Below are 12,520 nucleotides of genomic sequence, written 5' to 3'. Positions count from 1 at the left end.
ATAAATGATCTTCAGTCTTTCAAAATAAATTGGTAATACTGTATGTTTTCAGATTGTTGTATCATCTTATTTCCATGTGAAAAGCTGTTTTTCAGTCCTTTGGATTAAGGACTATTTGAGAAGACACAAAAACTCATTTTCCAGTGTTCTTCAGCCTCCCTTCCCTTCACCATAGCCATGTATACATATAACAAACACTTACCGAATTACTATGTGCCTAGCACTATTCTAGATGCTGGGGATTCGGTAGTGATGCGAGAGCCAAACCAGCTAGCTCAGCTTCAAAGAGATAATAAAGGGAGAAGGAAGGAAATTAACATTCTTTGGCGACTTTATTGTTAGTTACTCTGCCAGATGATTTAATATACATCATTAACTTCCCCACAAACAGCCCTAAAAGATAGCCAGGATCACCCCCAATCCTGCAGATAGGAATTTAACATTCAGACTTGAGTAATATGTCTAAACCCATACAGTTAGGAAGCACTGGAAAGTTTATACAAATTCATGTTTATGTAGCTATAAAGAGCATCTCTCTTCATTCCCTGTTTCACTGTCTTTGTAGTTCTCTTTCCCTTTGCCTCGACTTCTTGGCGCTCAATCACACTCTTCATCTTACAGTGGCCACTGAAATAATTATTATTTACTTTGTTCATTATATGTAAAGTAAGACTCATTCCTACCCAAATGGTCTCTTAATGCATTGTGCCTACAACCATATCTATAGATCCCTCTACATATGTACCTGTTCATGCCACAAATATCTCTTGGGTGCCCAATAAATGCCAGGAACATTTTTGGCCATGGAAAACTGTAATGGAGCTTATACACAAAGGAAGAGGTATACAGGATAAAAGTCTCAAGAAATAAAGAGTATAATATCACATAGTAAAAAGTGCTACGAAGCAAATTAAACAGGTCATACACAAACACACTATATACATACTACACATACAAAACATACATATATGCAAATATACCTCCCCAACCAGTTTTTGTATAAATATTGATAGTTGATAACTAGCTTTATTAAAAGCCATCGTGATTTTATGAGCACACACTTTTCTCCCGTACTTAATTTTCTAGTTGACTGGTAAATGATAGAACTGTAGTTACCCACATAGTTAAACAAATACAAAAACAAACAGAAAGAACTATGTATGCCAATACTTAGAAAGGTAGAAAATATCTAAAAACTTTTCATACTGATTTTCTGGTCTCACAATTTACAGCTTCATTTTTTAAACAGCTCTTTTGGTATTTATGCTCTAAGAAATACAGGATATCTTCTGGGAAAATACAAACTATGATCAAATTTTAAACCTGAACACAGACATCATCAGACATGTGAGAAAAATCTCAAAAGCGCTACACTTATGACCAAAAATCTATCAATTAAAAAAATCTACTGTTAAAGGGTGGAAATAACATTTATTTAAAGAATGGATAAAGTTTAATAATCAAAGGTAAAGTTCCAAGAAACAAAAAAGAAAGGCACGGAAAGTTTTTACATATAAATTAAAATATAGCTCATTTTGGAAGATGACAGATAAGAGAGTCTTGAAATGCTCTATTCCCCGGTTGCCTAGTAGTTAAAAAAAAAAAATCTTGCTATCTTTAATAAAATATATTAAGAATATGGGATGTGTGTCATCATAGTTGTGTTTAATGTGGCATTAATTCACAAGTCATTGTTTTTTTAATAAGATATAATAAGTTACTTGCTCTTCTAAGGAGATATGTAATTAGGGCTTTGATAATTAAACCCTAGATGAGGCATTTGGTATATCTGTGCCCTAAATACCAATAAATTATGCATGCACAACTTTTAAAACAACATCTTAATTAGTAGCTTAAAATAAAACTAATTTGGAAAACCAGGAGACTGAATTTTTAAAAATTGTTCAAATTTTATCAATGAAAGCCAACCAACTACCTAGTTTTAAAGGATAAACATCAATTATGAATGACTGTGATTGTTTGATAGACTAAGTGAAGTATTTTAGTAAACTCCTTTGTAATTTTCAGCTCACATAAAGATGGTCTAGGTTAAATTAATCACACATTTTCTCACTTATTAGCTTTATCTCCTTAGCCAATGAGTCATGTTCCAACCTCATTTTCTTTTACTACTACTATTTTACTTCTACTCAATTCCGACCTACCATTGTTCATACCCACCTGTAATTGCTAATTTTACGTGTCACTTGATTAGGCGAAATATCTGGGGTGCCCAAATATTTGGTCAAATGTTATTTTGAGGGTACTGTCAGGGTGTTTTTGGATGAGACTAACATTTAATTTAGTCACCAAGCAAAGCAGATTGTCCTCCCTAATGTGGACAACCCCTACCCAATCAGGTAAAAGACTAAGGAGAACAATAAGCTTGAGCCTCACCTAAGGAAGGAAGAACTCCTCCTACCTTCAAACTGGGACCTCAGCTTTTTTCCTGCCTTTGGACTCAATGTGAAACATCAGCTCTTCCTAGGTCTTCAGCTTGCCAGCCTTTGGACTAGAACTGACATCAGCTCTCCCGGGCCTCCAGCTGACAGCCCTGGCAAATCTTGAAACTTCTCAGCCTCATTACTAATGTCAGCCAATTTGTTAAAATAAGGCTCTTCCTATATATGTACATATTCTGTTGGTTCCCTTTCTCCAGAGAACCCTAATACACTGCACACACCTACCATCAATACTCAGGGATTTCCTCCCTAAGCCACTTTGCTCATGAAGCTTCTAGTTTCTACTTCTCTCTCAAGTTAGCTCTATCTCATAGACTCCTAAATATTCTTCATGCCTCAACCCAGCAGTGTCCTCACTCTCACCGTGCATCATCCATGTGGTATTCTGCACACTTTGCACCCATGGCACTTCGGCACCTTTTATTTCAAATCATACTTGTCTGTCAACTTGTCAGCTGGAAAAACATTGTCCTTCCAAGACAATATCTTGTATATAAAGTAAATATCTCAAGGGCTGAAACCCACTGTCACACGTAATGCAGCAGGGATAATTTCAGACTTGGCAAAACTCAATGAAAATCTTAGTTGTACGACCAAGAACAAATCATTTCAAACTCTCTGGACCTTGGCTTCGTACATCCAAAATAAGTAGTAAACACCAAATTCCCTTCTAGCTCGACATTTCTATGGTTCGGTTAACAAGTTAAGCAGCAAACACTCACATGAGTTGATGCTCATTTCAAAATTATTAAAAATAATATTTTAATAGGAAGTCAAAAGAAGAAAATTGTTCTTACGTAAATGCAGTGATTTACAAGTGTGCTCGTTTTTTCTGAGCCCTTTTTACACATGCTCTCAGTGTGGCAAAACAAGTAATGGTTCCAAGGAAGGAGCATGCATCACCAACATAACAGTCCTCAACAGATAGATCAGAAGGAAAATGAATAGCCTCTCCTCACAGGTACACTTTCTCTCCCAAATTTTCAATTTTAATGTCTCCCCTTACTAGGGTCTCTCATAGACTATCCATATGGGCTTCTGCCTTTGTGACCACTGATACCCAAATAATCACTGTTTTTAAATTCTAAAGATTACACCAATGAAAGTCAGGAGTGTCTGTTCACTTAAAGTGGCTCTGCCCACCACCACCTTTTTCCAGCATGGAAATGCAGTACACAGGAAGGCTTTATCGTGTTGGTATCAATGTATTCCAAGTACTCAACTATTTTGTAAGCCTTTTCCAGTAATCTTCAGTCAGTACCATAATTGTCAGCACGTTTGTTCTGCGGTGGCCACCCTTCCTTTTGTTTCAGTGTTTCATAAAAATCCTTTTGTGTGACACTCAAGCAGCTGTGCTTTGTTCTTTAATGTTCCTAGCCTGGATCTCCAGCCGAGACCACTTTATAACATAAACGGCAAAGTACCATTTTCACAGCGGGGACAACTGTGTTCATCTTCAAAAAGAGGCATTAATAAAATGAGACTGTAATGAACATGCTAATTCTGATCACAGGGTACTGCACAATGGCAGAGATAGTTGACTGCTTTCTCCCTGAAAGATTGTAAAAGTTGTATGTTTTTTTTTTTTTTTTTTTTAACAACTGCTATAATGGCTTAGGTTTTTTGAAACAGACATATTATGCAAACATTTCTCTCTATTTCCCATTGCAGCGCCTTCTCTGTCTCATCCAACTGCTCACTGTGTGTTTTACTATCTCAGTAACAGTCACCTTCAGGGAGCAAATTTCTTCCATCTTGCAAGAACTGACTTGCTGAAATAGGCATGTCAGTGAATCATGGAAAGCTGGAGAGGGGTGATCTGAGTGATCTGATTGCTAATCTGAGGCCTTCCCAATGCATATGAGGCAAAAAAAGAAAAAAAGAAAGAAAAACAGAACAGGGAAGTTAACAGATTTGCTTAAGATGCCACAGCTATTTTGTGACAGAGCTAAAGCTGGAATTCAATTTCCTAAGTCCTAGACTTGGGTACTTCACATGTTATCTTTTGTCCTAATGGTGATAATTCACAAATGATATATTTATATGTAAGAGTAGATACTCACACGTAAGTATCACTTGATGAAATATATTTGCTAAACGAGGTAACTAAAATGCCTCATATCTGGTAAACTAGCATTTTTAGACAATAATTGTACTGTAGATATGTTCTATGAACAAAGCTAGTTCCCTATAAATAGATAAGAGCAGCAGTGTTATATACCATACCCTGTTCTGTTGTGCTCATGGTGGTGGTGGTCTGGGGCAGTGCTATTTGAGAATGGTCCAGTCTAAAAATAATCTACTAAGATTTTTTAAATGACCCATTACATGCTGTTTGAGATAAGAGCAAAATGTGTATTTTCTGATCACTTTCCTAAAACAACAAAAAAAAACAAAACTCTAAGTTCAAGAAACATGATGACATTTAGTCAGATGCTTAGATTCAAAGTTGATTAAATGATTCTAGAACTTTGTCTTAGAGAAGAGAGGTTACATAAGCAAGAAGAAATAATTATTGATGTCTTTCCTCTTGCCCAAAAGAAACAGGTACCCCTGGACTCTTACTAGAAAGAAAAGTCTATGGATGGTAATGTCTCATTTTCCCTGCCTAGTGATTGATAACATCTACCAGAGAGAATATTTTCATCCTCAGTTATCACTGCATAAATTTGTATTACATGGTTTCCTGCTGATATCTTTAGTCAGGAAGAAATTGTGACCAGCAAACTAAAGAAACAGACAGAACCAATTCCATTTGGATGATAATCCCTGTTCTTACAAACACTCTCTGTGGTCATATGCTTGCTCTTCACTGAAAGCCTGTTAATTCATTGTCCTTAGCAGCATTCCACAATTAGTTAAGGCACAGCCCTTAATAGCCTCAGTACAACCTAAGGCCTTCACTTAAAGTTCTGCTTAGGATGGGAAAACACAAGTATAACAGATATACTAAGCCTCCTAAAGTGTTATATCATTAGGGAGTCAGTATTTTCTTGTGTCTCCATAACCAAGACAACTAAAAAATCAAAATGACTTGGAAGACATAAGCCCTACATTCACCTCCCCCTTCTCCTATTTCTTCTTCCATGAACCACACTCTATGGTATAGTTAATTGCCCAAATATCTTATTTCGGGGCACATTCAGCCTGAGCTTGTGGTTATCCTTCCTTATTGAAACACAGTTTTTAAGAGTAAGGGTAATTTGAAACAAGCTACAAAGGGAAACTTGTTCCAGAAATGCTCCCTTCAAGGCACCTGGGTGGTCAGGGTATTAGTTCGATGTCTTCTTGATTAACCATACGGGTCAGATGTTTGAATTTCCAATTAATTAGTTTCTCTAGTAGCTTGTGTGACATAAATGAGTGATCGTCATCCCGTTCACGTAGACAAAACCCATCATGAGAATTGGCACATTTTTGGCATTTGTCAGTAAAGCAGGGAAAAAGTAAATGATCCATGTGGACGAAATGGGAATCTAATGAGGGCCACTGGATGGAAAGTGTAAAGTGGTCTCCATCTACTGCAGAACAGAGTGCCTGAGTGTCCGCCAACATGATTTGCAAGAGAAAGCGAACCTAAAATGTCACAAAGCTCCTCAACTGCGGTATAAACCTCTTCACACACATTTATTTAGGTGTTCATGATGTCCAAAGTCTATGAAAGTCAGATTACACTGGAATATTATTAAAGACTACTATTAATAGAAATAACAATATTTAGAAGTTTTAAGCAGTGACTCTAAGAAATAAAAATAATTTCCATCCATATTTATTTTATCCTAAAAGGATATATAAAAGTATTCTATTTTAAGATTATGTTTAGACTACTTTTCTCTCATCCAAAATACTTTTGAGTTTTTCTCATGAAAGTTCTTTTTTTTTTTTTTTTTTTTTTTTTGAGCCGGAGTCTCGCTCTGCTGCCCAGGCTGGAGTGCAATGGCGCGATCTCGGCTCACTGCAAGTTCTGCCTCCCGGGTTCACGCCATTCTCCTGCCTCAGCCTCCCGAGTAGCTGGGAGTACAGGCGCCCGCCACCTCGCCCAGCTAGTTTTTTGTATTTTTTAGTAGAGACGGGGTTTCACCGTGTTAGCCAGGATGGTCTCGATCTCCTGACCTCGTGATCCGCCCGTCTCGGCCTCCCAAAGTGCTGGGATTACAGGCTTGAGCCACCGCGCCCGGCCCTCATGAAAGTTCTAAAACTGCTAAATGTAGTCTTCAAAAAAAATAGAAAGGGTTAACTACTCAAATCATAAATTTTCATACAAATGTACTTACACATGACAGATGTTCACATAGAAAGTTGAGACCATTTTAAACATTTTTGATGCATTTGTTTTATATGGGGACTAGCTGTACAAAAGCAGAGGAGATGATGAAACTCCAGCCAGCTGAGAGGCAGGAAAACATTAATCCATGTGAATTTCTCAGTAAAGTGATATTTTCCTCCAACTTTTTGTTAATGTCTTCATCGGATGCATAAAGATAAGTCAAGCACGTGACTGCCACCAACTCCTTTTAAGAAGTTCAAGCGATTTAGAAAGTGAAAAAACTCAAAAACGCTTCTGAAAAGTTTTATCTTATGGTACCTTTTTAATATACCTTCTATACGATGGCATTGATTCTAAACCAGGTAAATAAATGGAGATTAAAATTTTTAAAGCAGATGAACAAATGAGCTAAATTTTGCTTCAAATACGAACACCTGAAAAATGACCACAATTTTCAGACAAGCTGATGTGAACTATATATGTATATTCAGCAATATGTATACGTTCCATAGTGCATATTATAGCACATATAAACATAGTCTCTAAGATTCGTGCCAGTTCTAAAGTCTAATTTCTAACTCCTATTCTTTTTTTCCCTAATGTCTCATTCTCGCCTATTAGACCATTCATTCCCTTGCCTTTTTAAATATTGTAAACATGTTATTTTTAAAACCCATTCATACAGTTCAATTACCTGTAGGTCACAGACTGTGATTTCCACCCTCGACGTTAGGGCTTACTGTTGCTCGCTGGTGGTAGCTGACTCGACTGCTTCAGAACTGGTGCTTATTAGCCCATCTGGGTATAAACGACCTTCTCTAAGGTTGTGTATCTGGATTATCGGAATGTCTCTGTGGGGTGAGTGCTATCATGGGTGTCTGTTGTACACTCTATGGGATTCACTGTTTCTGACCAGCTTTTGTGTTAAACTATTTGGTCCTGAGAATTGCACAGTAGGAATAGTACTAGAAATCTCACTTGTAGGCAGAAAGCTGATCTTAGTCTCTGTTACTCCCAACTTATTTTATATAAGTATGTATCTTGCTGGAGTGTTAAAACTCCAGCACTAAAGCATATGGTCCATTATGTTATTATCTTGGGTTATTATATTACAATTATCTTTTGTCTAGGAAATCCCTCCTTGTTTTTAGCAACTGGAAATTTCTATTTCTTGTTTGCAAGCCTAATTATGTTTTTAATTTTATTTTCAGATACTTTCTCAACATTTCTAGGTGGTGGTCAGGGAATGGGAAACTTCCTGCACCAACTTAGCTTGTCATAACAGCCAGAAATGTAGCTCAAATCTGACTTGTCGGTTTTAAAGCAGCATCTGTTACATGCATTTAAAAGATATATACATCCAATTGTCAATATTTTCCCTGCAACTTAATAAGGTGTTTATATTATTTCAAACATATTTTGTATATGTAAATAATCTCATTTTCTCAGCCTCTTGAATTGCTTCTTTGTGTGTGTGTGTGGGGTGTGTGTGTGTGTGTGTGTGTGTGTGTGTGTGTTTAGTTTCAAAACCACCAGGTAAATTTGGCCTACATTACTAATTACTGCTGGCCTCCAAATAAATAAGTTCTTGACAATATCAATAGGGTTTACCTCCTTGGAAGAAACCAAGATGTTTATAAAATCAAACTTTTTTATTTTATAAAAGATATAATGTAAATCCATCCCTCCATGGGAAAAAAAAAATGAAACAGAAGAGAAATGTAGTTAATCTATGTAAGTTCCTCTATGATTCTGATCCTTTCCTTTCCAATTTCCTTCATCTGAGGAAGGTCTATTCTCCTCAATTTTAGAAAAGAGCAAAATACAACAAAACAAAACAAAACAAATGAGTTGTGTGCAGGAAAGAAAGAGATAAAGGCACAGAATAGTTAATCTGGAAACGTCAACTGTGAGGTGCCTAATCGGGAATGTTCGTATCTCTACACAGAAGCCTGAATTAGAGACATACAACACAGTCTTCATCACTAGCTTTATTTTCCAGCACTCCCATTGTAAAGGAAGTCTACAAACTGAACACACTGTACTGGAGATTTGGCAACTCACCCTGTGCTTTGTCAAATTGTGTAAGCAACATTGTCGGAGACAAAGAAAGGGATTTGTCAGCCCAGTTATTTAGATCAATACATGTTGGTTTAAGAAAGATAACAGACAAATAAAAAACGTATTTTTTTTTTCACATAAGACAGGTGTATTTCTTATACTTGGTTCTGACCCATTGCTTAAGGAAAGTTCATCTTTAGGCTGAGGTTGTTTCTTTACTTTGCAAATATCAATGTCAGCTATGGTAGCTGTAAAAACGTAGCTGCTGAATGTGGTATGAAAAATCCATGCACGAGAAATGCCAACATACAAAAGAGTACCATATCCTGTTTCCTTTCTAGATGCTCTGCCAAAAATCAAAATGGTATCTGGCATTTGAAATCAATACCTTTTTCAGCTTTTTTACCCCTGATTCTCCCCCTGAACTCTAGTTCTTTTAAGACCCGTAACTAGAGAAGGTATTCACTGTCTAATGAAAGTTCAACTCTTATAAACATTTTTTTTTTTTTGAGACGGAGTCTCGCTCTGTCTCCCACGCTGGAGTGCAGTGGCCAGATCTCAGCTCACTGCAAGCTCCGCCTCCCGGGTTCAAGCTATTCTCCTGCCTCAGCCTCCCAAGTAGCCGGGACTACAGGCCCCCGCCACGGCGCCTGGCTAGTTTTTTGTATTTTTTAGTAGAGACGGGGTTTCACCGTGTTAGCCAGGATGGTCTCGATCTCCGGACCTCGTGATCCGCCCGTCTCGGCCTCCCAAAGTGCAGGGATTACAGGCTTGAGCCACCGCCCCCGGCCTATAAACATTTTATTGAACTGCAATAATTCCCATTTAAGCATCATCACAATGCTAGTCTTTTTAATGATGCTATAAAAGAGATACAGAATTGTAACAATGACACAAACAACAACCTTCACTCACGCACTTACCCCGTAAAACTGTGAGTCTGGTGGATACACTTATTTCTCCCACATTATTTGAGGCCACACATTCATAAATGGCCTCATCCCTCGGAGTCCGTAAGGGTTGTATTCTGAGAACTGATCCAGACCCATCGTCAAACTCTATTACCTATTAGAGGAAACAATAGCTGTCACAGGTGTTGTTACAGTTGTCTACCTCTCAGCTAAAGCTCTCAATGCAGTGGTGGATCTGCCATCAGGCTCATAATAAACTAGACATCATTCTGAAACTGAATTTTGATATAGTGGTGAAAAAATATTTGGTTTAACTTAGTGAATCTTCTACTGAACAAGGAGAAAGATATGTAACTACATATACAAAGTATGGAGATTTCTAGTCCCTACTAAAAACCACGAGGGTTTACTCATTAAAATATTTCAGTATGTGCATCTAGGGCAATTTTATTCTATTAATTTTGCAAGGGGCTTGCAGCTATGATCGATAAACTTCTCAAATTATTCTTTCTCTGACGGCACATACACAAATGTGGATTCATTCAATAATGAGACTGTAAGGTGAAGAATTAATGCACACCACCACAGATAGCTCTGCTTGTTTAAACTGTCTCATCCTGAACAGTATAGATGGGCAAACCATAAAGAAAAACTGCATAAATCTAGTACTTAGGCAGCCAACGAGACAACTTTCACAACCCAAAAGCCTGATGGCATGCATTAATTTTGCCATAAATCATTTCAGTATTTGTTCTAGCTTAGCATTTTCTGCATTTTTAGAGCATTCTTGCTATAAAATGGAGGCTTGCTTCACCAGACAGAAAATTAATGTCCTAAACACTAAGCCTGAATTCACCATCATTAGGAACTTTTCTGTGAAACAGCTTAGTAACACTGATAATCCTAGGTACTTGTTAGCTAATTCAAGTACCACTTAAAAAAAAAAAAAAAACGATGATACTAACAAATATGTATACAATACTAGGGCGTCCTCTGTCTTTTCTGTAACTATGCTGCATTCCTTCAGCTGTTCACTGAGAAGCTGTGCCTTTTTTTTCTTGTATTTCACTGTGAATATTCCCATGTGCCTAAATTATGAATAAACTCAGATTGCCTTATAAATATATTTATGGGATGCTTAATTCCAGATTTTGTGTGTGTGTGTGTGTATATTAACATACAGAGAAAGGACATCAACAGTTTCAAAATATGTCCACTTCAATCTTTGTGCATTCCATTTTTGTTCAAAATTCACGTAAATATCCAAAATGGCCCATTTCTCAGTGCACTACAGTTTATTTTCAACTCTATAAAGCATACATTTCAAAATAAATCTATTATGCATCTTAGGAAAGAAAAGTTTCATAGTTTCATATTGGAAGCTTTGTTAAGCATTCCATAATTTTAAAAAAGTTATGATCATTTTATGATTTAGTGTAGGAAAAGGTTAAAGCAACTACAAAACCACTTTAAATGTTGACTAATTTATTAATAAATGTCACTGTATGTTTACATTTGTGAACTATTTCCTAGATTTAGACCTATCCTCTTACAACATACAATATACCACATATTACAAGCCAGTGATGTAATTCCCAGTTTGAAAATATCCAGTATTGATTGCATGCCTGTCATGGACCAGACACCATAATTAGCACTGGGGATAGAAGAGGGAGCAAAAACATTCACCATGTACTGCTCTCATGCGCCATATAGACTAGTGAAACCATATATATATATATATATACACACACACACACACAAATTATATTATAATATAATATATATAACATATTAGTGTTAAATATAGTAAAGATTTTCAACCCAGGACTTGATACAATTTGATGAAGCTGCTTTGTGTAAAAATAATTCATTTACCCCCAAGGTGTTTATATGACTCTTATGGGGAATTATGTACTGAGCAGAGACCATACTTTGAAATATTTAGTATTATAATTTAATTTTTGTTACATGATTTTGTCAGGAGTCATTGTCATTAGCAAGCGTGATGTCAAACTTCTCTTTGACAAAAAATTAACTTCATTTAAAATTGTTTAAATGTGCAGCAAAGATGAATACATACATCATTTTCTACATGACATAGGAAACATTTTCCAAATATTACTGAAGATACTATTTTTGTATTTAAATAAATTATATTTCAATAATAATGAAGTATTTGATTTTCAGACATAATTTTAAACTTCTCACTTGTAAACTACAATCCAATTTCCATGGTGAAACGTAATTAATTAGGTTCTCTATACATTGGAACCCCTGATCACCCTGTAAGTTCCTATGAAAATAAGTAAAATAAAATTGTTCTGAATTTTGTAGTTGTTATATTTCTTTTAACTAGAAATTGCCTTTAATCTGCCAAATTGTAAATTAGGTCATGAAGGAGATTAGAAACTCAAATAAAAGGGAGGTGAGTTTCACAATTTCAGGCAGTTTGGGGGTATTGGTAGCCCCTAAAATTAAAGCTACCCTTCTCATGTCTTAAATTATGGGCATGCTATTGTGTGCCTCTCTGGGTAGCTTTCTGTATATCTTCTTGCCTATATTTCTCCTCCATAATGAGCAAATTTCTAAACTACAAGCCTTCTCACAACACTCAAAAAAGAATCTCTGATTTATGTTTCACCATCTTCGGTGCACTGAGCTCTCTTGAATAAAGAAAACCAACTTCTTCAATAGGCTTCTCTGTAGTATGAACCTGTTTGGGTATGTTTCTTACAGAATAGTACTTTAAAACACTAGAACAAATTTCTCATTCTAGTTCACACTACTTGTAAAACATAGGTGCGAGGGGCAGTGGA

The 12,520-nt window shown here is 36.4% G+C and overlaps 1 protein-coding gene across 15 annotated transcripts in view; it reads right to left on the bottom strand.

Moving 5' to 3' along the window:
* The window catches only part of PTPRD (protein tyrosine phosphatase receptor type D), a 548,445-nt gene that overhangs the window by 312,650 nt on the left and 223,275 nt on the right, over positions 1–12,520 (bottom strand). For all 15 annotated transcript variants that reach the window (XM_077966648.1, XM_077966651.1, XM_077966654.1 and 12 more), the window contains exon 4: positions 9,714–9,855. In XM_077966648.1, the coding sequence (XP_077822774.1) occupies positions 9,714–9,855 (142 nt within the window). The remainder of the gene's footprint in view (positions 1–9,713; positions 9,856–12,520) is intronic.

This window comes from Macaca mulatta, chromosome 15, assembly GCF_049350105.2.
Source record: "Macaca mulatta isolate MMU2019108-1 chromosome 15, T2T-MMU8v2.0, whole genome shotgun sequence".
NCBI lineage: Eukaryota > Metazoa > Chordata > Mammalia > Primates > Cercopithecidae > Macaca > Macaca mulatta.
Note: the sequence above shows the minus strand (reverse complement) of the source record. Positions and strands in the feature narration are given on the sequence as shown.